The sequence below is a fragment of the Salvia hispanica genome, chromosome 4 (genome assembly GCF_023119035.1).
Source record: "Salvia hispanica cultivar TCC Black 2014 chromosome 4, UniMelb_Shisp_WGS_1.0, whole genome shotgun sequence".
NCBI classification, from domain to species: Eukaryota; Viridiplantae; Streptophyta; class Magnoliopsida; order Lamiales; family Lamiaceae; genus Salvia; species Salvia hispanica.
This window is the reverse complement of record NC_062968.1, coordinates 55,952,730-55,977,489: the sequence shown is the minus strand read 5'-3', so window position 1 is coordinate 55,977,489 and position 24,760 is coordinate 55,952,730. Positions and strand designations below refer to the sequence as shown.

Here is a 24,760-nt window from a genome sequence, read left to right as displayed (position 1 = left end):
ACTTTAACTGAGCCTTTGATGAGTACTTGAACCCTTATATATCAGTATATATCATCTCTGGTGAATTACTTTTTATTAATGTGGAGCACTAATAAAGATTAGGGGGCAGTTCGCGAGAATAGAGCCCTAGATAATACTCCCTATTTTATGATCGATGAGATTGAAACTCAACCTAATCCCAAGTGTTAGATTAGAATGTTTAAAAAATAAAATTGTAAAATAATTTTCCAAAGATTGAAATTCAGACTTGAATTGGATTTTTCCCGAAGATAAGAAAACAAAGAACAGATCATCACATTGTTCTATTAATCGAAACTACAATTAAATTGAACATTCAGCTATGAACAATTAAATTGAATACTTCCTAATTAGAACAATGGATAGTACTACTAATATAATCTTTAAGATTTATAGGACAAATATATTGTTATCATATCAAGATCAAGTATTTTCAACGAAAAACTTATAAACCGGAAAATTAGCAATAATAAAACTTAAAACGCAATACGACCAAAATCTCTCATATCAGAAAAACAATCAAAAACAGAGTCAACAGTGCAGACGCCATCGCCGATCCAGAACCCAATTCTGGGAACCAAAATCGCACGACAAAAACCAAAGGACAGAAATCAAACGACAAAAAGTCTCAAGACCGACATCAAATACGAGTTTTTTGCAGTAAATAAAACGAGAGATGGTACGAGGACAAAACACAGTTCACTTGGCACCCTTCTTGGCAGCAGCCTTGGTCACCTTGGCACCTGAGGGATCCTTCTTCTCCACGCTCTTGATCACACCAACAGCAACGGTCTGACGCATGTCCCTCACGGCAAACCTTCCAAGAGGAGGGTACTGCGAGAAGGTCTCCACCACCATGGGCTTGGTCGGAATCATCTTCACCATACCGGCATCACCGTTCTTCAAGAACTTGGGCTCCTTCTCAAGCTCCTTACCAGAACGCCTGTCGATCTTGGTCATGAGCTCAGAGAACTTCACAGCAATGTGGGAGGTGTGGCAGTCGAGGACTGGGGCGTATCCGTTTCCAATCTGTCCAGGGTGGTTCATGATGATGACCTGTGAGGTGAAGTTGGCAGCCTCCTTGGCGGGGTCATCCTTGGAGTTGGATGCAACGAAACCACGCTTGAGATCCTTGACAGCAACGTTCTTGACGTTGAAGCCAACGTTGTCTCCTGGGAGAGCTTCTTGGAGGGCCTCGTGGTGCATCTCAACAGACTTGACTTCAGTGGTCAGCCCAGTTGGTCCGAAGGTGACGACCATACCGGGTTTGATGACACCAGTTTCGACTCTTCCGACTGGCACAGTTCCAATACCACCAATCTTGTACACATCCTGAAGTGGGAGACGGAGAGGCTTGTCTGAGGGCCTCTTAGGCTCCTGGACAGCATCAAGAGCCTCAAGAAGAGTTGGGCCCTTGTACCAGTCAAGGTTGGTCGACCTCTCAATCATGTTGTCACCTTCGAACCCAGAAATGGGAACGAATGGGATCTTCTCAGGGTTGTACCCAACCTTCTTCAGGTATGATGAGACTTCCTTGATGATTTCATCGTACCTCGCCTTGGAGTACTTCGGGGTGGTAGCATCCATCTAATAGTAAAGAGTAAAATGTCAGCAACATTATTACAGAAACTAACACAAACTTATAGCTATCAGGTATTGCAAAAAGAGTATATTGAAACATTGTCAACTGTAGAAACCATTTTAATGAACCAGTATTTAAATTAACACAGAAATCAAGGACACAAGACAACAGATGAAACACAATTCAATAGTCATGACTGTTGGGATTCGAACACAAAGTCACCACCTAAACAAGGAGGGCTCTCCTCAATTGAACTACAGTCTAAGCATCATAAGCTGTCCGTAACAAAGAATTACCCTCTTTGATTTACCCAAACATCACAGGATGAAAGATAAATCAAGGATATCGAACACTTATACAGGACAGTGAGTGAATTAGAATACAAGATTGCTAAAAATACAAGAAACACATAAGTAAAACACACGAGGTTAGCCCATAATACCTTGTTACAGCAACAAATCATTTGCTTCACTCCAAGAGTGAAAGCCAGAAGAGCATGCTCACGAGTCTGACCATCCTTGGAGATACCAGCCTCAAAACCACCAGTGGTAGAATCGATGATAAGCACAGCACAATCAGCCTGGGAGGTTCCAGTAATCATGTTCTTGATGAAATCACGATGTCCAGGAGCATCGATGACAGTGCAGTAGTACTTGGTGGTCTCAAACTTCCAGAGGGCAATATCAATGGTGATACCACGCTCACGCTCAGCCTTCAGCTTGTCAAGAACCCATGCGTACTTGAATGACCTTTTGTTCATCTCAGCAGCCTCCTTCTCGAACCTCTCAATCACACGCTTGTCAATACCTCCAAGCTTGTAGATGAGATGTCCAGTGGTGGTCGACTTCCCGGAGTCGACATGGCCAATGACCACGATGCTGATATGAATCTTTTCCTTACCCATAATTCAAAGAAATCACTAAACCTGCATCAAAATCAAACAATCAATTGAGTCAAATAACATAACATAAAACTTATCACACAACTCCAGCTTCTTAATCCAAATATGAAATATGAAATCATAGATCTAGGTAAACCGAAATTAAAAAATTATAGATTGACAAAAACCTAACCATAATTAAAACCAAACAGAGTATTTTAAACACAAGTAACACATACGACTTCAAAAAACTCGAAAACAAGAGAGAAAACTTTATAAAAAGAGAAAAACAATTGAATCAAAACAAATCGCTACAGATAGATAAACAACCACGGTTTTACATATAAATTAACATGAACATGCTTAACAACGAAATTAATCATGAAATGAGCAAATCATGCATCAGCTGACCAAAAAAGCTAAACAATAACGCAACAAACGCATACTTATATTAATTCAAAAACAAGCAAACAGATCTAAACATTTAATGAAAATTTTCCACAAACAAACAGATTTGAACAAATTCAATCGGCAGAAATGAAACAAGGAATCAACAGCTACAAAATCACACAAGAGCTAGAAGAGAAATCAACGCATGCTACTAAATCAATAGAGAAGGAATTTTGTTACCTTCAAAAAGCAAGCGAAATGGAAGCTGGGAAGGAGAGGCGTAGTGGAGAGTGTGTAGAAATGTGGTGAGTGCACCTATTTATAGAGACCAGCTAGGGTTTAGGGTTACATATTTTGCATCCGATTGACTGTTATACCCCTGTGAGCTGTGACTGGCTTTAGGTCAAAAATGAGCATTTCTTTTACTCCTTTTATAATTATCAATAACTTTTACAAATGATTTATTACGACTAATAACTTATGATAAATTTATTATGAGGTGGTTCGTATCAAAGTACTAAGAGCCCAATTTAAATTTTCACTTCCATAATACTCCCTCCGTCCCCAAGAGTCAAATTTTGACCGGACACGGATTTTAAAAAATATAAAGAAAAGTTGGTTTAAAAAGTTAGTGGAACGTGAGACCCACTTTTTTATATTGGTTTTATAATAAAATGTGAGTGAATTGAGTTAGTGGAATGTGAAACCTACTTACTATTTATGGTAAAAATGAAGTGTGACTCTTAATTGGGGACGGACCGAAATGAAAAAGTGTGACTCTTAATCGAGGACGGAGGGAGTAAAATTTATTGGAGTTCTTTATTATTTAAGAATCTTCATTCAGTTATGGAAGAGAATCCCATTTTGAGATTTTTCTGATTTGCTTGAAAATATCAAGTTATTCAATTAAACATGTTTTAATGATAAAAATTATTTGAAAAGAGAATTGGCCTCTCAAATCAAATTATTATAGTATATCGATTATGCGAATCTAAAAATGTTATCAATGGATCCAATCTTAGCGATAATTTTGTTAATTTGTTAAATAAACAATATTTTTATACATATGCAGATGAACAAATACATAAATGCATAGATATTCATAAATATACTCATTTAGTATGGGTAAAGATAAATTAACAAAAATTGTATATACAAAATGCCCTTGAATTTTAAACCAATTTTTATTTAAATCGGTTTTCTTATTAACTTTTATTTCTTTACTTAGTTACCCTTTTTGTTATATTTGTAAAGATAAATCAATATCAAATCACATGGATTATATATGGAAATATGAAAAATAATAAATGTGGATGATCACTGCAAAATAAATCGGTGCATTTAATTAGGAATATTTAGGTAACACTAAGAAATGGATGATAACATACTATTATATGTTTAAAGCATTTAGAATTATTTCATAATTAAATAATTGAGTGTAAAATAATATTATTATTTCGTTAGATGATAATATTAAGAAATTAAGTAGTAGTAGTTGCTTTTGTAACTTAGAATTTTAATAATTATTTAATATAATAATCAGAAATGAAATACTGAATTTAATTTATAATTAGAAATTAAAAAAAATTAATAATGAAATAATTGGATACGAATAACTATATATGATCATTTTGTTTGATACTAAGAAATTAAATGTATATTCATGTAGTTATTTTTATAATTTGAAATTTTAAAATTTACTACTAATAATTGTCTGTGAGTGATTATGATTATTTTGTTTGATAGTAACACTAAGAAAGTAACTATGTATATGCATATAGTAATTTTTATAATTTTAAATTTTAAATTATTTAATAATAAAGCAATTGGATGTGAAAGATTATAATTAATTTATTGGATGATAACGTTAAGAAATAAAATATATATGAAAATAGTGGTTATTATAATTTAAAATTTTAAGAAGTATTTAATAAAAAAATAATTGAGTATTATATTTCGGTGGAAGATAACGCTAAGAAAATAAGTATATAATCATGTCGTCATTCTTACAACTTAAAAATTTAAAAATTACATAATATAAAATAATTGGATGTGGATAATTAGGATATTTTTGTTTGATGGTAACATTAAAAATTAACTATATTTATGTATGTAGTCATTTTTAAAATTTAGAATTTTAAAATTTTTATTTAATAATAAAAATATGACCTATGACTAAATTGTTGGATAATAACACTAAGAAATTAAATATATATGCATGTAATCTTTTTTATAATTTAGAATTTTAAAGAATTATTTGATAATAAAATAATTGGATGTAAATGAATTATTATTTCGTTTGATGATAACACTAACAAATTAAGTATATATATGTTTGTAGTCACTGTTATAACTTGGAATTTAAAAAATTATTTAATAATAAAATAATTGAATGTGAATGACTATGATTCTTTCGTTTGATGGTAACACTGAGAAATTAAGTATATATGGATCTAGTCATTTTAGAACTTACTATAATTTTAAAAATTACTGTATATAACAATAATATAATTGAATGTAAATGACTATGATTATTTTGTTTGATGGTAACACTAAGAAATTAAGGATAAAGGCATGTAGTCATTTGAATAATTTAAAATTTTAAAATTTATTTAATAATAAAATAATTGGATGTGAATGACTATGATTAAATTGTTGGATGAAAGCTTTAAGAAATGGAGTATATATGCATGTAGTCGTTTTTATAGTTTATAATTTTAAGAATTATTTAATAATAAAAAATTGAATACAAATAATACTACTATTATTATCTATTTGAATGATAACACTAAGAAATTAAGTATATATGGATCTAGTCATTTTTATAATCTAGTAATTCAATAATAATAATAATAATAATAATAATAATAATAGTAATAATAATAATAATCATAATCATAATCATAATCATAATAATAATAATAATAATAATAATAATAATAATAATAATAATAATAATAATAATGGTATGCGGATAACTATGATTATTTAATTTGATAATATTAAAAAATTAGGTATATATAATATATATGTAGTCGTTTATCTAACTTGAAATTTTAAAAATTATTTAACAATAAAATAATTGGATTGCTAGTGACTATGATTAAATTGTAGGTTGATCAAGATATGAAATTAAATATATATGCAAATTGTCATTTTTATAACTTTAAAATATTTAATAATAAAATAATTGGTTGTGAAACACTATTATTAATTTATTGGATGATAACACTAAAAACTTAAATATATATGCATATAGACGTTTTTATAACTTAGAATTATTTAATAATGAAATAATTGGTTGTGAAATACTATTATTAAATTGTTGGATGATATCACTAAGAAATTAAATATATATGCATATAGTCATTTTTATAACTTAGAATTTTAAGAATATTAATATTAAAATAATTAGATGCAAAATACTAATATTATTTTTTTATAATAACAATAAGAAATTAGTATATATGATGCAATCATTTTTAATATTTAGAAATTTAAAAATTATTTAATAATAAAATAATTGGATACGAATCACTTTGATTATTCCGTTTGATGATAGTACTAGTTAAGAAATAAGTATATATACATTAGTTATTTTTATAACTTAAATTTTTAAAAATTATTTAATAATACAATAATTGAATGTGAAACACTATAATTATTTATTTGGATGGTATCATTAGGAAATTGAATATATATGGATGTAGTCATATTTTTTAATTTACACATCTAAAAATTATTTAATACTCCCTCCGTCCCACTTAAGATGATACGTTTTCCTTTTTAGTTTGTCCCAACTAAGATGACACATTTCCTTTTTTGTTAACTCTCTCTCTCCAATTAATACACTCAACCACTTTTTCTTACTCCTAATAAAATATTCATATTTCTTTATCTCTCTACTTTAATACTTACACACACATTCTCTCTCTCCAATTAAACATTTTAACCAATAACTCTTAAAACTCCGTGCCGGCTAAGCAATGTGTCATCTTAGCCGGGACGGAGGGAGTACTATAAAATAATTTGATGCGAATGACTATGATGATTTCGTTTAATGATAAAACTCAAAAATTAAGTACATATGGAATTATGGATGTAGTCGTTTTTATATTTGAATTTTAAAAATGATTTAACAATAAAATAATTTGATTTGAATGACAATGATTATTTCATTTGATTTGATGGCAATACTAAGAAATCAAGTGAAATGAAAAAAATATGCACATTTTTGTTAATGGAAGAAGAGATTATGCAACTAATTTGTGGCATCTACATAATTGATTGATGGTAATAATCTCCTAAATCGGCTAAACGTGTAAATGATGATTATGGAACATTTAGTGTTTCCTAAATCATAATGGAAGGTTAATTATGTCAAACATTAGTATTAAATAATCATCATAAATTTATTGTAAATGTAAAATACCCAAAATATCCAATATTGTATATACAATTTTTGTTAATTTATCCCTATCCATTTAGTATTATGTCATAGTATTATTTTTGATTTAGTACTTTAAAAATGAATAACTAGTTTAAAAGTGAGTTGGCGCATATTCTAGTTCAATCTTGGCATGAAAATTGCTAAACAACAAAACTTTTGTGAATCAAAAAAATTCATAAAATCATCTTGTTAAAAAAGCCGTAAAGAAAAGGTAGACCTTCATTTATATTTGGTGCAAAGAAACTTGGTAGCTTATATTTAAAACCATAGTAGCATATGAATAACGAATTCCTCAAATATTAAATTAACCAGATCATATAAATCAATAAAAAACTAAAATCTTGAAAAAACTAAGTAATTATAAGAAGTTCTGTGGAACTAACAAGTTTGACCATGACAACAAATAATTCGAAAGAAAAGGCCAATAAACCCAAAATTTGATGAAGATATTTTGTACATATATATAAAATTAACAGAAAGTTTAAATTCAAATGGAAGAGCTAGGGATTTCAATATGACTGGTTCAACAACAGCTACTTGGAGACCAAGGATAATATCATAGAAATACTTGGCACCCAAGCACAATTAATTTTACAATAATACTTACTATTATAAAAATATGTTCATACAGACTTTGGTATAAAAATAATGTAGTTTTTAGATACCCTAAGGGTCTTGATTTATCTTGTGTTTACAGCAAACACACCAGTGTTTTAATTTGTCAGCTAATCAATTCTGTAATTGTCATTAATCTTCGTTTTCAAATATCCAAACTGCTTAATTAAGCTCACTCCTTTTCATGATCTTCTTTCCACAACAAACTGTTATCATATAATGTATGACACAAACAAAACACACTTTCATTATCATATAATGTGGCAACACAAATAGTGTACAGTAACTATTATGATGACACCACAGTGGCATGTTCTGGTAGAACATGTCTCAAATGTTGATACATTATGTAGAAGTTGATAATGAATGAATGCTACACAACAAAGTTGCTCTTGCCACCAAGATGATGCCAACAATATCTCAACTCTTCCTTAGAAATCGGGTTGAGTAGCGTCCATTTGAAGCTCGATAAGTCTCAGAACTGACATTTATCCAAACTGTCGAAGTAGGGATGATCCATAGCAGCTTTAGCTGAGATTCTATCAGCAGGATCATACTGAAGCATCTTCTGCACAAACCAAAAGGACTACATGGAGTATATAAACAAGTTCACATCAAGAAGGGCTCTCTAATCATTGATCTTAATCAACATTAGTGTTATCAAATAGCTGTCATCATCTTTATCTAGTTTGCGACCAGAGAAAAGATTTAAATAGACATAGAATGTGAGTCTAAGGAATCTCACGGATAGGAGGTCAACACCATCAGGTCCGAGAGATGGAACAGCGCGCGCCAAGTTTTGAGGCTCCCACTGGGGATACACGTGCCAATCACGCAGAGAACTAACCCCCGGCCACTCCTTCTTAGTAGGCGTTCCCAGCAACCTATCATGAAATATAAGTTACTCGAACATTTGAATTTGTGACAGCCAAATCAGTGATCACCAGTTTCTGCCAATACAAACTTCACTTTTTGTAGGAAATGGGTACCAATTGAATTGATTCAAGTAAAATAGGTTACTACCTCCCATCAACAAAACACACTTGATAGATTCAAAAGCTTGTTTCTTATATAATAGTATAATACCAAAACTTTGCTTGTATACAGCAGAGATCCAAATTAGGAACTACTAGAAGAAGGCAAACTCCAAAAGGTGAAATGTCTATCAATGAACTTATCGATAGCAAAGAACCATTTTTTAACAATAACCAGCCCTAATACAAACATATAACAAAACCAATAAAGCAAATCATACATTCAACACATCAGATGCTTCAATCTCCTCATATTTCCCAAATTTAGATGTTATTTAGAAAGATGGTTTTGCTTATATCTTGATGACAACTAATCATGATTGTAACAAACAAGATACAATTAATTGGTGAGATTAAGAAGCACCACAACTTAACCCAGCAATATACAAATGAAGATATAATTCACAAACAAAACACCATAAAAAGGCAGAATGTACCTAAAAAATGTGGAGAAGCTGCTGAAACTCAGAATCCCCAGGAAACAAGGCTTGCCTTCTCACCATGTCGCTGCACAACATACAAATAAACCATTTCAATTTTTTCCCCAATTAACAATGCCCTAATTTCACAATCCAAAAAATTGGAATCGAAGCAATTTCTCACCAAAAATACAGCCAACAGACCACATATCAACTGCAGTCGAGTAGAACCTCAGGAGCTCTGTACCACAACGATCAAATTTGATGCCCGAAAACGATCAAATCATACTAGTAGTATTTTATTTACAATAAAAATTTTGATGCCCGACAACGATCCACAGTGTGTCGGCACCAATTATACTTTATCAATGTAAATATTTTATCTGGTTAGAACGAAATACTAGTGCTCATAAAAGTAGGTAGGCCAAAGGATAATGCTAGTGGTCATAAAAGTATCTTGCAGAAATCACATTCTACTTTGTCTATCATTTCAATTCACATTGTGTTTATTCAAAGAATTAAGATGGCAGCTTATGCAGCTCTGGTTTCTCTTATGCGTATCATAGATGATATTGAAACTCATCCGTCTCCTCCGATTTCTCTCGACAACCAGCAAGTGAAATCTATCACAGAAATAGTTACCTTCTTGCAGGAATTTCTCGAAGTCTACAAGTCACCCTACGAGTATAGCGACGAAGCAGATCCCTTGGAGATTCGCATTTTGGGTGAGTAGAAATTTTTATGAATATTGCAAATTACTAGACTATTTATCTATTGGTGTTGACTGGAAATGATATAGGAATTTGACTAGGATTTTTTTAAATTATTGATTTAGATGAAACTGATTAATTGCAGATGCAAGTCATACAGCTGAAGATGTGATTGAGTCTTATATAATTGACATCATTCAGCTTTCTGCATCAGCAGCTGATGATGGTGTTGATGAACAAATCAGTTGCATTCACTTCTATCAAGATTTGCAAAATGTGATAGAAGAAATTGATTTAATCAAGAAAGAGGTGGCTGGGTTTACTAGGGAGAAGGTAGTTCACCATACAAACTCGGGTTTTGATGAAACTGGTTTAAGATCCAGTTCCACTGAGAAGAACCATCTCATGGTAGGGTTTGATGATGTGCTTCTTCAACTCCTGGATAGGCTTACCGATGGAAACACCAGTCGCCAAATAATCCCTATTGTGGGGATGGGTGGCATCGGCAAAACCACTCTTGCAAAAGGTGCGTTTAAACACGCGCTTATTAAGGAGCATTTTGATATCTGTGTGTGGGCTACCATTTCTCAAGATTATAATATAGTAGAAACTCTTAGGGAAGTTCTCACTCGAGCAGGAGGATCCTCCAGCACTATGGATGAGAAAGAATTGGAAGTTAGATTATTCAAGTGCTTATGGGGTAGGAGGTATCTCATTATATTGGATGATATGTGGAGTATAGATGTGTGGGATAGGTTGAAATTTTCATTTCCTGATTGCCATGAGGGTAGTCGAATAGTAGTAACAACAAGGATGTCGAACTTGGGTGCCCACTTGACGAATTCCAATAGCCTCTTTAAGATTGGATTTCTAGACGAGGTTAGTAGTTGGACTTTGTTCTCCAAAGTTGTATTTGGGGAACAAAGCTTTCCTACTCAGCTCGAGAGTATTGGAAAGAGAATTATGAAAAAATGTAATGGACTTCCTTTGTGTATTGTTGTAATAGGAGGTCTAATGGCTAAATCCGAACGTACACTAGGATATTGGGAGCACATAGAGAAAAACTTAAGCTCAATTGTGAATTCGGAGAATGATGATTATTGCTTGAGATTGTTGAAACTGAGCTATAACTATTTGCCTGCCTATCTAAAGCCTTGTTTTTTGTATATGGGAGTGTTTGAGGAAGACAGTGAAATTCGTGCTTCAATAATCGTTCAACTATGGATTTCTGAAGGATTTCTTAAACCGATTGACGCCAAAAGTTTGACAACAGTTGCCGAACAGTACTTGAAAGAACTAGTGGAAAGAAATCTCATTCTAGTTCATGAGTCGGAGATACTTGGGAAAGTAAAGTCCTACAAAATTCATGATTTACTTAGAGATCTGTCTATGAAAGAAGCTGAGAAACATAGGTTTTTTTATATCCTCGGGGAAAAAAGTCCTCAAGGACTAATTAGCCAACAACGTATTGTTATTCCTGGAAGCACTTCCTGGACAAAAACCCAAGATGCCTTGGAATATATGTCCTATGCTCGTTCTTATCTAGTATCTGGTAATAAAAGAGTTGATCGATTCCCAAATTCTAGATATTTGAGGTTATCGCATACGTGTGATTGGCAAAGCTCAAAATTAAATGTGTTTCAGTTGATGAACTCACGATACTGTAGGTTTGAAGCTGATGCGAAGTTTGTAATTCCTTCTTCCATCAATCTGCTTTGGAATTTAGACACACTAATTATTAGTAGTGCGAAAGATTTGATTGCACCAATTGAAATCTGGAAAATGTATAAACTTAGGCATCTCGAGTTTAATGATCAGAGATTGCATCTCCCAGATCCTCCTCTGAGCGCCGAAGATGATATTATTATCATGGGGAATCTAGAGGTGGTTAGAGGAGTGAAAAATTTCAATGTAGGTGAAGATATTGTTAAAACAAATCCCAATATCAAGGAATTGGATATGGTGTACGACGGGCAACTAATTGATGGAGTGAACCATCTTAGTAAACTGGAATCCTTGGAGTTGTGGGCCCACTCCCCTGATATTGGAAACTATCTGCATAAGATCAACTTCCCACCTTCCCTTAAAAACTTGATTCTCCACCTACCAAGTAATTTTGAGTTGGAGGACAAAATGCAAATGATAGGTTCCTTACCACTTCTCGAGAAGCTCGAATCATGGGGAGGCCGCTTCAGAACGCGTGAATGGGAAACAATTGAAGACCAATTCCTAAGTCTGAAGTCACTTACATTGTCTCATTGTGGTGATCTTGAAAACTGGACAGTGACGGATAGCTCCCACTTTCCACTTCTTATAGAGCTTTGTCTTTCTTACTTAGATGAATTGAAGGAGATTCCTTCAGTAATTGGGGAAATACCAACACTAAGATCAATTGCATTGGAATTTTGCAATGAATCGGTGGTATTGTCAGCTAAACAGATATTAGACGAACAAGAGGATTTAAATGGAGACCAACTCGACCTCTTTGTTTACGCTGGAGTTTGGAAGGAAGATAGAGCATTGAAGAAGTTGGCAACTTCCAACTTTGAAGTCACAGTGCAACTCTATTAGTAAGTTACACTGATGTTATCATAAATAGTACTATCACTTATGTGTTTTCCCCCTCTAATTCTACTTAATTAAGTACTCCGTATCTCTCTTTCGCTTTGTTTGATATGGTTAGGAACAATTCCAATTGAGATGGTTGAGATAAATATAGATGGTTAATTTAAATACAATTAAGTTATTAATCTATACATATCTAACGGGGCAGTTGTCCAGAAATTACTATAATGTTCTTTTTGGAGGAAAAATGGTAAGAGCATGTGTATTTACTTTTTTTTTTTTTTTTTATAATTGTTGTTGCATGTGATAGAGAGAGATCGAGCGAGTGAAAAAAAAGGGAGAGGGATAATAGAATCTGCCATTCTTTTGGTACTGATTTCTGATTTTTTTTTTTTTTTTTTTTTTTTTTTTTTTTTTTTTTTTTTTTTTAATTTTGATTGCAGCAGGGAAAAGCTCTTGGAATCCAGCGATAGCTCCGACGACGGATGACGAGCGCGCAAGGCTGAGGGAGGAGGGGTGGTGGTTGCAAGGCGGCGGCTGGCCAAGAAAAAATGAGGGATCCAGAGCAAGAGAGATGGGGACGAAAGGTGAGAAGAGGAAGTAGAGAGAGAAGTGCTGTAGCAGTCCCCCTTTTATGGCATATCTAGCCGCCACTTCAAAGATCCGATCTTTACCAACGACAACGGCAGCATCTGCATGGCGGCAGATGCGTGAAACGAGAGACGGGGCATCTGGGTGAGACGGCGAGCGTGGCGGGTGAGGAAGGCGCAGCGGGACGAGCGGCAAAGCGGTGTGGAAGGAAAGCCGGCGAAGAAGAAGGAACGGTGTTCTGACGGGTGATGATTTCCGGGAGGCGGAGCGGATCTCCTACTCCGCATTCCCTGTTCCATTCATAATCCACCTCTCACGACTTAATAAAATAATAATATTATAACTATTTTATTAAGTTGTAAGAGGTTGATTAGGAATGAAGTACAGAATGTGGAGTAGGAGATCCACTCCGGGAGGAGGGAGGAAGGGAGAGACTTAAGAGTGCTGGAGGTGTGTATGTATATTGTTTGGACTTTAGTTTAATATTTAGTGGGCTTTTAGCGTGTTGGATTTTGGAGTATAATTTGGATTTTAAATATATTTATAGTACTGGACAACCTTTTAAATTAAATAGAATTTTACTTTGAACCTTTTGTACAATGTATATCTTAAAATTAAACTTTTTTATTAAGTAATTAAATTTATATAGTTAGAATTGAATTTACTTTGATTTACTCATATTTCTACCTTTTGGACACACAATTTTGAATTGGGTATATATTGAATTTAAATTTGGTTAAACGAAATAATAATTATTAAACACCAATAAATAGTGATAAGAAGTGAAACTAAATTAATGTCATTATTAAATAAGAACAATATTGCATCACATTAACATTTTTATTAATACGAATGATGTGAATCAAATAGTATATTTTTATTCCCATTGTTTTACGTGATTTATATGGTTTGATGCTCGCAAAAGTATGTTTTATGGTGTAGGAAGCGGAATGATGGTGAAACGATATATGGAATGAAGCTCGGATTGAGGACATGGTCATTGGAAAAAAGTCATGACAGACTACCCAATTTGACAGACTGCCCAGTCTGCGTCTTGAGTTCCAGAAAGCCCTCAAAATGAGGCACCCGCCGGGTGAATTCCGTGCCTAATAATGCACCCGGCCGAGTGACGTGTCCAAAGAGCGGAAATTCCAGTAAGCCATCAAAAATGGGCACCCGGCCAGGTGGTTTTTATTAATGTATAATTATTCATAAATATGCTCATTTATTATTATGTACTATACTATTAATGTTTTATTTAGTGTTTTAAAAATGAATAACTAGTTTAATAATTTAAAGGTGAGTTGGCGCATATTCTAGTTCAATCTTGGCATGGAAATTGCTAAACAATTAAACTTTTGTGAATCAAAAAAATTCTTAAAATCATCTTGTTAAAATAGCCCTAAAGAAAAAGTAGACCTTCATTTATATTTGGTGCAAAGAAACTTGGTAGCATATACTCCTCAAATATTAAATTAACCAGATCATATATAAATCAATAAAAAAACTAAAATCTTGGGAAAAAAAGAAGTAATGCTATGAAGGACTAATACTGAGGAACTAACAAGTTGACTATGACAACAAACAATTGGAAAGAAAAGGCCAATAAACCCAAAATTTGATGAAGATATTTCATAAATACTTTCGTACATATATAAATTAGTAGTAGAATAAAATTAACAGAAAGATTAAATTCAAATGGAAGAGCTAGGGATTTCTATATGACTGGTTCAACAGCAGCTACTTGGAGACCAAGGATCTTTCTTAATATCATAGAAATACTTGGCACCCAAGCACAATTACTTGTACTATAATACTTACTATTATAAAAATATGTTCATACAAACTTTGGTATAAAAAAAATGTACTTTTTAGATACCCAAAGGGTCTTGATTTACCTTGTGTTTACAGCAAACACACCATTGTGTTTTAATTTGTCAGCTAATCAATTCTGTAATTGTCATTAATCATCGTTTTCAAATATCCAAACTGCTTAATTAAGCTCACTCCTTTTCATGGTCTTCTTGCCACAACAAACAACATCATGTGATCCTTATATCTTTTGCTTTATAGTTTGGTTTACCTATAAAAGCACTAGTAATCAATACTAGAAAAACAAGGTAGCATATTCATTACTCATTCAAATTTCTGGGTTGTGATATGTGACACAAACAAAACACACTTTCCTTATCATATAATGTGGCAACACAAACAGTGTACAGTAACTATTAAGATGACACCACAGTGGCATGTTCTGGTAGAACATGTCTCAAATGTTGATACATTATGTAGAAGTTGATAATGAATGAATGCTACACAACAAAGTTGCTCTTGCCACCAAGATGATGCCAACAATATCTCAACTCTTCCTTAGAAATCGGGTTGAGTAGCGTCCATTTGAAGCTCGATAAGTCTCAGAACTGACATTTATCCAAACTGTCGAAGTAGGGATGATCCATAGCAGCTTTAGCTGAGATTCTATCAGCAGGATCATACTGAAGCATCTTCTGCACAAACCAAAAGGACAACATGGAGTATATAAACAAGTTCACATCAAGAAGGGCTCTCTAATCATTGATCTTAATCAACATTAGTGTTATCAAATAGCTGTCATCATCTTTATCTAGTTTGCGAGCAGAGAAAAGATTTAAATAGACATAGAATGTGAGTCTAAGGAATCTCACGGATAGAAGGTCAACACCATCAGGTCCGAGAGATGGAACAGCGCGAGCCAAGTTTTGAGGCTCCCACTGGGGATACACGTGCCAGTCGCGCAGAGAGCTAACTCCCGGCCACTCCTTCTCAGTAGGCGTTCCCAGCAACCTGTGATCATGAAACGTAAGTTACTTGGAACATTCGAATTTGTGACAGCCAAATCAGTGATCACCAGTTTCTGCCAATACAAACTTCACTTCGTGTAGGAAATGGGTAGCAATTGAATTGATTCGAGTAAAATAGGTTACTACCTCCCAACAACAAAACACACTTGATGGATTCAAAAGCATGTTTCTGATATACTACCAAAACATTGCTTGAATACAGCAGAGATCCAAATTAGGAACATGTCTATCAATGAACTTATCGATAGCAAAGAACCATTTTTTAACGATAACCAGCCCTAATACAAACATATAACAAAACCAACAAAGCAAATCATACATTCAAAACATCAGATGCTTTAATCTCCTCTTATTTCCCAAATTCAGATGTTATTTAGAAAGGTGATTTTGCTTATATCTTGATGACAACTAATCATGATTGTAACAAACAAGATACTATTAATTGGTAAGAGTAAGAAGCACCACAACTTAAACCAGCAATATACAAATGAAGAAATAATTCACAACCAAAACACCATAAAAAAAGGCAGAATGTACCTAAAAATGTGGAGAAGCTGCTGAAACTCAGAATCCCCAGGAAACAAGGCTTGCCTTCTCACCATCTCCGCTGCACAACATACAAATAAACCATTTCAAAATTTCCCCCAATTAACAAAACCCTAATTTCACAATCCAAAAAATTGGAATCGAAACAATTTCTCACCAAAAATACAGCCAACAGACCACATATCAACTGCAGTCGAGTAATGAGTCGATCCGAGAAGAACCTCAGGAGCTCTGTACCACAGAGTGACGATCTGCACATTTCCAGAAAATTAAAAAAAAATCGAATCAAATCACAGTAAATCGGCAATACCTCATGCGTATAGCTCTTGAGAGGGACGGTGAACGACCTCCCGAGGCCGAGATCGGCGATCTTGAGAATCCCCTTCTCCTTATCGAGCAGCAGATTCTGCGGCTTGAGATCGCGGTGGAGGACGCCGTGGCTGTGGCAGTGGGCGACCCCCTTGCAGAGCTGGTAGAGGAAGCTCTGGACGAGCTGCGGCGCGAGGGGCCTAGGGTTGGGGCCCTTGCGGTGGGAATCGATGAATTTCTTGAGATCGGTGTCGAGATACTCGAAGACGAGGTAGAGGAGGGGCTTGCCGTTCTTGTTGTCGACGTGCTCGACGCAGAGGAGGCGCACGACGTAGAGCGACTGGGAGAGCATCTGGAGGAGGGAGACCTCGCGCAGCGCGGTGGGAGGGACGCCCTCCTCGTCCATCTCGAGGCGGGTCTTCTTCAGGGCGACGACCTGGCCGGTGGAGATCTCCTTGGCCTTGTAGACCTTGCCGTAGGTTCCCTCGCCGACCTTCTCCAGCTTCTCGTACTTCTCCATTGATGATTTTGATTGATTGATTGCTTCTTCTCTCTCACGCTCGTTTTATCGGTTGGGGAATGTGCGTTTAAAGCTTTGAATTTTGAATTTCTTCGGAGCCCGCCTCTTTCAACGGGTTTAATATTGAAGAAATTTCCTATGCTGGTTTTGGGCTAGGTTATTTATTTGGGCTAATAGTATGATAATTAGGCAAATTCTGATTTCAAATTTTATGATTTGAAATATATTATGATAGGAGTTTGTTAGGTTCTTGGGTAGTCCAAGCTTAAGTCTCATTACGATTGTCTTTATGGTTCGATTGTCATGACCCGATCCTATAATGTTGAATTGGGTTGTTGATGTGAGATTATTTGGAGTAGACTCAGTGAAGCTTTATTGTTGAGAATCTCTTTGTCGGTGATACGGGGGCTGAGGACGAGCTTGGCGACAGTGGAGAGGAAAATTGAGAGCAATAACTACTTCTACACTATGTATTCAGTATTCCTACGATCATAATTCAAGAGTCGTATGTAGCACTTTAATTTTCTCGTCTCTCACTTATAAGAAAATAAACGACAAAAATCAAAATCAGTCGGGTTGCTCAATGCTCGGGGCCAAGTGGCAGGCCACCTAGAGCTTTAAAAACGCAATTGTGTTACTCGTTATATTAAGGTTATGCAACATTGTGTCATGATACGTTTGCATACTTTGTAGTAGTACAACATTTTTATAGTGCATGCCCTTATTCAACACACATTTTAAAAAATCCGTCCAGAGCCTTTGTCTTAGCAGGAAAGAGCTTAGGCATTATTGTATGAGGTGCTGAGTTTGAGTCAGAGTGAAACTTTTAAATTGAAACCAATGAGCTACTCATTATTTGACAACCCATGAAATGTTCAAGCAAGGTGGGAATTACAATGATTATTAGAGCAATCACAATGGTGGCCGATCGCCACCGCAGAGCGATTGGCCATGATCGGCTCCCATTGTGGGAAGGGGGCTAATTCCTAGCCCCAACGTTTCCGCCCTTGCGCCGATGCATCGCCCCAGCTGATGCAAATATTGGCCCTACGATAGGCCTCCATTGCGGGGTCTCGGGCCGATTGAGGCACTGATATCATATTCTTTTTTTTTAAAAAATTTAATTCATCCCTTATACCCACAATATATATCTCATTCCCATTGACATGCGTTTCTGTTGTTTTCTAAGTTTTTATCTATCTTTATCTTGTTTTTTTAATGTAGGATGTTTTATTTTGTTTTTAATAAAATTTGTTATTTTTAAAAATATTATTAACGTTGTCTTTAATTTACACCAACAATTAAAAATGAAATAAAATTTGAATATTCGATCACAACAACTATCCAAATTTTGAATCTATAGGCATAACGAATTTATTCGATCTATTCAAATTCAAATTTACACACATCAAACGTATAATCCCCAAAAAAAAAGGGAGTTTGTGTTGATTTTTGAAGATCTTTCAAAAAATATAGTAGTATATTTTTAAGAACAATCACATGATTACAGTATCAGCAGCAGCTCCAAATTTCTAACTAGTATCACAATACTTACAACTCCAATTTTTTTGTGAAGAAGATCAACGACGATAGCGGTACCTTTTGAAGTTGAAGTAGACATGCAGGATTCCCCGTTCAAACGTACATTTGAATCCTTTTTTATGTGAATACTCCCACTCCTTATTGACGATACGAAATGCCTGCACGCGTCACAACAAAGGTAAGTGGATTTTGCAGGAAGTTTCTTTTCTTCTTTTTAGACAGGCCGTTAATGGAGAACCAAATTTGCATATAAAAACTGAAAAAGAAAGAGAGTGCAGATAACATACTATGTCTTCATACGGCGGCCCTGCATGGAACCTGATGATGCAGGTCTCACCACTATCACCATCTTTCTCGATGGTGTAGTTGGGCGCCTTTTGTTTATCGACTAGATCTGGATAGAAGATGTTGAATTTATAACCTTGAACTATTTTGGGGGGAGGATTGTCATGGTCGTAATGTGTCTGGTTATACTTATTCCACTCATAACCAGTATGTACGCGGTTAAAGTACTTTGGCTTTCTTGGTCGGTATTTATCATGCCACCAGTACACCTATAACCACAGGCATCAGTGTAAAATCATGTTAGATCGAAGAAATTCCTGAAACATCAAATTTGCTCTGAAATAAAAGTACAGTTAACTGAAGCGTGCATCAGTGTAAAATCATGTTAGATCGAAGAAATTCCTGAAATATCAAATTTGCTCTGAAACAAAAGTACAGTTAACTGAAGCGTACCTGAGAATCGAGGTTGATCTCATCACTAGAGCCAAACACGACATCTCCTTCTTCCATTGCCCCCATGGTTTTCATGGCACTTCTCTCAAAGTTATTATCCTCTGGCGGATTCTGTCTCGAAGAGATTTCTTGGATGCGGCGGTCTTCTTTTACAGCAATACGCTTCCTCTCCTGTACAGACAAATGCAAACATGATGAGCTTATATGTAAGTACAAGCTGTAGCCAGTGAATGTATATCTAATTATCAGACTCAGACATGATCAGAAATCCCAACTAAGAAAAGACCAAGTGAAACTCACAAAGTACTTCAGCTGCAAAAATAATTCAGAGACATTTAAAATAAGAATGAAAAAAAAAAAACACTGAGGGGCGATTGAGCTTTAGAATCCAATCTCGAAGAACCTAGAAAACTCTCAGCAATAAATTCTAAAGTAAAAAATAAGATATAATCCTGCTAATGATCTGATAAGGATTGCAAAGAGTTATGGGTGTGTTATTTGAGAAGACAGGTAGTTAGGAAGAACAATGTGTATGAATCCCCTCACAAGTTAGGGAACTTGACTCAACAAATTAATCAATGGATGAGTACTACTGATGAGAAACAAATTCTAAGATATCTCCAGAGTTATAATACGTGGGGGCAATTTTAATTAATCTATTAGAATTTGATAAAAAAAAAAAAAACCCACAGGTGATAACTTAACAGAAACACAACAGGCATTGTTGATCGGTAATAAGGATCCAAGCACTGAGGGTTGACAGTGAGGGATAGAGCAAGCAAGAGAGAGGATTGGTAAACATAAGCCCCAGGTTCCCTCCAGACATCCCCTCTCATTTTCCTCTCCCCATTCTGAAGGGAAAAAAAGGATGCAGCAAAAAAGAAATGGCCAAATGCAAAGCACTATTTTTCACATACTTCTTCAGTTCTTCTTCAAAACTCATCCAAGCATAAATATACACAAACTAAAGCCAACTTACCAAAATAGCTTTGTCCTCTTCAGGGTCAATTGCGTCTTCTTCTTCATCTTCGTCACCATGCAATAGTTGTGGTGAATATGATCCAGCTGGTTCTTCTTCGTCTGGGGCCTCCACTTCCGTTACAGGTGCCGGAGAGGCTGTAGCACCTGCATACTCCGTAACCTCCATATCTTGATCAGACTCCTGCTCATCAAGTTCTTGAGCCGGTTCTGTCTTGATATTTTCACCCTCAGATGGGGTCTCTAGGCGTTCCAAATGCCTGCGCAGCATGCTTGTATGGAATTCCTTCAATAAAGCCTGTGATTCACAGTAAGATGTCAAGGCTAACTGAAATTTTACATGATTCCCCAAATACCAGAATCCCAGGATTTAAAAAATCACCTTTGCTTTGTAAATACGGAGTCGTTTAAGGATAGCTTCCCAGTATTCAACCACTTTCGCAGTCCCAGATCTCATTTGTGATTCAATCTGGGATTGCATGGCTTCTAATTCACTATAGGTTTTGCCCTGCAACAGACTTTTAACATCAGCTTCAATGCTCATGTGTAATCCTCGTTCTTCACCTATCATCTCTGGAGGTAATTTCTCTCCTCGCACTCTTGCACGATCTAGTGCATCTTTTTTCCTGGCTTCAGCTAGTTCCCATTCAGAAACTACTGAAAGTGCCTGTTATCCATTTACATAAGGGTGTGAAAAATCCTGAATTTACGTTCATAATACTTGAAAGAGGAAAAATAGATAGAATTAGAAAGCTATATAGTACCTCCCAATATACTACATGTGTAGGGGTGGCTCTGTCTAAATCAAGGTGCATCTTTATGTCATTATGAAGCTCTTCCATTTCTTTAACGGTCAAGCCCTAAAAAATAAACAAATTTTCTGTCAAAACATCATAACTGCCAAGAGAAGGTCACAAACAGTCTTCCCTTTAAAAGTGTAGTGCAATAAAAGTGTAGACGAGCTTTATAGAACATCAAAAAAGTACATGACAAGACGCAAAAACTTTAGATATATTAGTACTAATCTTTACCTTGAAGACCATGTACGGTTCATTTATATCTATCTCAAAGTCATCAGAATGATCTAGATGTTTAGTGAGAATGTCAATCGGCTTCATACGACCTTCACGTAATCGAATCTCTGATCTGATTTTGCTTTGATCAAAATGAAACTGCAAACAAAAATATTATGAATCAGAATCTAGTTAAATCTTGAAAAAGAATAAAAGGAAATAACTGTAATGGAATTTAATGATTTGCCTCTTCTTCTTTCTTCTCCCAGTCTTGGAATTCAGCTCGTGCTCGCTCCCTAGCCAGTAAAGCCATCTCTTCCTCACGTTGGGCTTTCTCAATAGCCCTTTCTTCTCTTCTCTTTTTAACTTTTTCAATCTCAGCCTACAAAAGAAGACAACACATGCACAGCTTAATATGTAACTCTATCAAGGGTGTAAAGTAGTAGTAGCAAATTAAGAGAACAAATGCATAGACTAAAATGAAACTCCATCAAGTAGTCACGAAATATGAGAGTGTCAAGACTGCAATATAAAGGGAATGTGGGACGTTTACAATTAGTTTCCAGTTGGCCCAATTCCACTTAATCTAGTTCACTAAGTTCTCAAAACATATGAAAATAATCATTGAGCTTTTCAAAACATATGAAATTCTGCAATTCTATGATTATACTAGAAATTGCAGCCAGGACACATTGTATGAACGTCAAGGGCCTGGGAATCAAATGCATACAAAAAGGAGAAAAAAAAAAAACATTTTAACTTTGGGTTAAACGTGCAAGTGAATTTGTTAAAACTCAGATGTTAGGCGGAAAAAGCATGGTAAAGTTCAATACAGCCATTCAGGGTATCATTATACCTAGAGGAAATATTTACATCCTCTTACAGATGATTAGTAGATGGAACATTGCCAAACAAAGAATCCCATTATTTTTCTACCCTTTCTTTATGTTGTTTCTACTACATATACAGTATTAGCTCAACTACAATAATTAAGCAACCACTGAGTTAAAGGTACTCTATATGCATTATGCCCTAAAGAACCAGACATATCAGAAGGTATTTTTCTAACTACACCAAGACTTTACAAAAGTACACATGAGTAAAGTAGCAACCCTACCTTTCTTTCCTTCTGCCTCTTCTTCTCTGATTTTAGAGAGAACTCATCAAGTGGCACACCCTGTGACACATCCTTCTCAATCTTCTTTCTCCACACAAATCTGAAATTGAAATAATTTAAAATTAAAATTCAGGAAAACATTTAACCCATCGAACATTGCATCTTTCACTAGTACGATAAGATCAAGTATATGGCAATATACCACTGTTATCAGTCTAGTATGGCGGCTTATGGCGGTTTGCCTAAAATCCGCCACAGGGATATGGCGTATTAGTATGGTGGATATCGCGGTCAATAATTAAATAAATAAAATAATACTTATATATTTACATATAATTCAAAAATTAAAAAAATATTAAAAATATTACATCTAAACACTTTAAACAATTAATAAAGCATAAAATACAACTCTAACCTCCATGTTTCTTGCATAGTGCCCCATTCCTAAATGCAGTACACACGCAATGTTGTCAAATGTCGGATATGGTGGTGCTATGGCAGTGACATGGTGCTATGGCGTTTCCACCACTGAACGCCATGCCATAGCGCCATGCGCCGCCATATCTCTTTGATAACATTGCAATATACATTGATCCCTAATTTTCGAGGAGTTAAGTTATACCATCAGCAGTACAACTATTAAACCCTAAACCCTAAAATTCAGGAAAACATTTAACCCATCTAACATTGCATCTTTCACTAGTACGATAAGATCATAGTATATGGCAATATACATTGAACCCTAATTTTCGAGGAGTTAAGTTATACCATCAGCAGTACAACTATTGATGCTGCAAGGGTGAGACGGTGAGTTAAACTTGTTCCAGTTACTTCTGTACTCAGCGTTTTCGTATTAACTTTTAAGTATCCCTATGCAGCAATGGAAGAAGCTTCATAACTAACTGAATCTATGAAATTAATAACAAAGATTGGGACTCACTTTTCATTCAAATTTGAATCACCAAAAGGATTTGAATCATTAGAATAACCGGAAACGTCTTTGCTCTGCAACTTCAATTTCTTCGCAACTTTCATAGCCTGCGTGGCCAAGAAATCAGAAGACAATAACCTACATACAAATAACTCAAAATCAAATTAGGGGAATAACGTACCTTCTTCTGAGCCTTCTTGGCGAGATACTCAGTAATCTCATCCTCGGTAATCTTCCGCTTACTGCTACTCTTTCTCTTGGATGGCGCGTCGGAATCGGAGTCGGAATCCCGCCGCCGCCTGCGCTTGGATTCGGACTCGGAACGGCGCCGTTTACCACTCCTTCGGTCGGAATCGGATGGTGATTCCGACGAGGAATCGTCGGAGTAGCGTCGCCGCGGCATTCTTCAATTCGTAAGGTGGATTTCGGAATTCCTTCACGAAATACTTCAACTCAGTTTTATAATACTTCTAACTCAGTTTTCAAATTGGAATTGGAATTGGAATTGGAATTGGGATTGGGATTAAAATTATAATTGGAATTTATTAATATGCTATTATCATATTTAAATTATAAAAATTCTATGGAATAAACATTATTGGATCTAGTCGAATGGGCCAAATCAAGCCTAACAAATTATTTGAAAATATTGGATTGAAATTGCATGTTCATATATAAAAAATAAGTATACAACATTCTTCTACGAGAAATAGTTATATTTTTTAAACATAATTTGGGTTCACTAAAATTAATTTCTATCAAAGTGTGATAAGTTTATTTGTTTAATAGGAAGGGTCTCATGTACCACGTTAGCCACCATCATTTGTAGCACTACATTGTTAGGGATATATTGAAATGATTTATGAGAATCTCATAGTATAACTTTTGAAAATCGAATATTTCATTCACGAAATTTTCATACTATAATGCATTAGACATGTATAAATTCTCAATAGATGATCTTATGCATAA

General features: G+C 34.9%; 4 protein-coding genes and 1 long non-coding RNA gene across 7 annotated transcripts; 1 reads left to right on the top strand and 4 right to left on the bottom strand.

Moving 5' to 3' along the window:
- Positions 1-494: 494 nt before the first annotated feature.
- Positions 495-3,206, bottom strand: LOC125219774 (elongation factor 1-alpha). Its single transcript, XM_048121833.1, has 3 exons — positions 3,111-3,206; positions 2,043-2,525; positions 495-1,605 (listed from the first exon to the last, which is right to left on the bottom strand). Exons 2-3 carry the CDS (start codon positions 2,502-2,504, stop codon positions 718-720), a joined length of 1,350 nt encoding a protein of 449 aa, XP_047977790.1. The 5' UTR covers positions 2,505-2,525; positions 3,111-3,206; the 3' UTR covers positions 495-717.
- Positions 3,207-8,159: 4,953 nt separating this feature from the next.
- On the bottom strand, positions 8,160-10,110 carry LOC125218809. 3 transcript variants are annotated; one of them, XR_007176031.1, is made up of 5 exons: positions 10,031-10,110; positions 9,573-9,629; positions 9,407-9,476; positions 8,681-8,819; positions 8,160-8,521 (listed from the first exon to the last, which is right to left on the bottom strand). It is a non-coding gene; the product is annotated as an uncharacterized LOC125218809 (long non-coding RNA). The 3 variants fall into 3 exon arrangements; XR_007176029.1 differs by lacking the exon at positions 10,031-10,110 and having other exon boundaries at positions 9,573-9,912; XR_007176030.1 differs by lacking the exon at positions 10,031-10,110 and having other exon boundaries at positions 8,160-8,503; positions 9,573-9,912.
- Positions 9,848-13,803, top strand: LOC125218808 (putative late blight resistance protein homolog R1C-3). The gene is made up of 3 exons (XM_048120581.1): positions 9,848-10,113; positions 10,244-12,668; positions 13,107-13,803. Exons 1-3 carry the CDS (start codon positions 9,912-9,914, stop codon positions 13,150-13,152), a joined length of 2,673 nt encoding a protein of 890 aa, XP_047976538.1. The 5' UTR covers positions 9,848-9,911; the 3' UTR covers positions 13,153-13,803.
- Positions 13,804-15,417: 1,614 nt separating this feature from the next.
- On the bottom strand, positions 15,418-17,563 carry LOC125218807 (cell division control protein 2 homolog C). The gene is made up of 5 exons (XM_048120580.1): positions 16,951-17,563; positions 16,798-16,891; positions 16,632-16,701; positions 15,939-16,077; positions 15,418-15,761 (listed from the first exon to the last, which is right to left on the bottom strand). The coding sequence occupies exons 1-5, from the start codon at positions 17,467-17,469 to the stop codon at positions 15,669-15,671; spliced, it is 915 nt and encodes a 304-aa protein (XP_047976537.1). The 5' UTR covers positions 17,470-17,563; the 3' UTR covers positions 15,418-15,668.
- Positions 17,564-18,816: 1,253 nt separating this feature from the next.
- On the bottom strand, positions 18,817-24,280 carry LOC125217776 (cactin-like). The gene is made up of 11 exons (XM_048119310.1): positions 23,970-24,280; positions 23,798-23,895; positions 22,858-22,957; positions 21,988-22,122; positions 21,759-21,899; positions 21,492-21,587; positions 21,110-21,394; positions 20,729-21,025; positions 19,750-19,920; positions 19,299-19,565; positions 18,817-19,169 (listed from the first exon to the last, which is right to left on the bottom strand). The coding sequence occupies exons 1-11, from the start codon at positions 24,189-24,191 to the stop codon at positions 19,050-19,052; spliced, it is 1,932 nt and encodes a 643-aa protein (XP_047975267.1). The 5' UTR covers positions 24,192-24,280; the 3' UTR covers positions 18,817-19,049.
- Positions 24,281-24,760: the final 480 nt, after the last annotated feature.

What these genes read in the sequence shown, in the direction of transcription:
- LOC125219774 (XM_048121833.1), bottom strand. Translation starts at nt 2,504, where the DNA reads ATGGGTAAGGAAAAGATTCATATCAGCATCGTGGTCATTGGCCATGTC. An exon ending in TGATTTGTTGCTGTAACAAG is followed by an intron (nt 1,606 to 2,042) that starts GTATTATGGGCT and finishes CTTTACTATTAG; the next exon opens with ATGGATGCTACCACCCCGAA.
- LOC125218808 (XM_048120581.1), top strand. Translation starts at nt 9,912, where the DNA reads ATGGCAGCTTATGCAGCTCTGGTTTCTCTTATGCGTATCATAGATGAT. An exon ending in CTTGGAGATTCGCATTTTGG is followed by an intron (nt 10,114 to 10,243) that starts GTGAGTAGAAAT and finishes GATTAATTGCAG; the next exon opens with ATGCAAGTCATACAGCTGAA. An exon ending in GTCACAGTGCAACTCTATTA is followed by an intron (nt 12,669 to 13,106) that starts GTAAGTTACACT and finishes TTTTGATTGCAG; the next exon opens with CAGGGAAAAGCTCTTGGAAT.
- LOC125218807 (XM_048120580.1), bottom strand. Translation starts at nt 17,469, where the DNA reads ATGGAGAAGTACGAGAAGCTGGAGAAGGTCGGCGAGGGAACCTACGGC. An exon ending in GTCTGTTGGCTGTATTTTTG is followed by an intron (nt 16,702 to 16,797) that starts GTGAGAAATTGT and finishes TATGTTGTGCAG; the next exon opens with CGGAGATGGTGAGAAGGCAA. An exon ending in ATGGTGTTGACCTTCTATCC is followed by an intron (nt 15,762 to 15,938) that starts GTGAGATTCCTT and finishes TGGTTTGTGCAG; the next exon opens with AAGATGCTTCAGTATGATCC.
- LOC125217776 (XM_048119310.1), bottom strand. Translation starts at nt 24,191, where the DNA reads ATGCCGCGGCGACGCTACTCCGACGATTCCTCGTCGGAATCACCATCC. An exon ending in CCAAGAAGGCTCAGAAGAAG is followed by an intron (nt 23,896 to 23,969) that starts GTACGTTATTCC and finishes TTGGCCACGCAG; the next exon opens with GCTATGAAAGTTGCGAAGAA. An exon ending in AGAGGCAGAAGGAAAGAAAG is followed by an intron (nt 22,123 to 22,857) that starts GTAGGGTTGCTA and finishes CTTCTTTTGTAG; the next exon opens with GCTGAGATTGAAAAAGTTAA.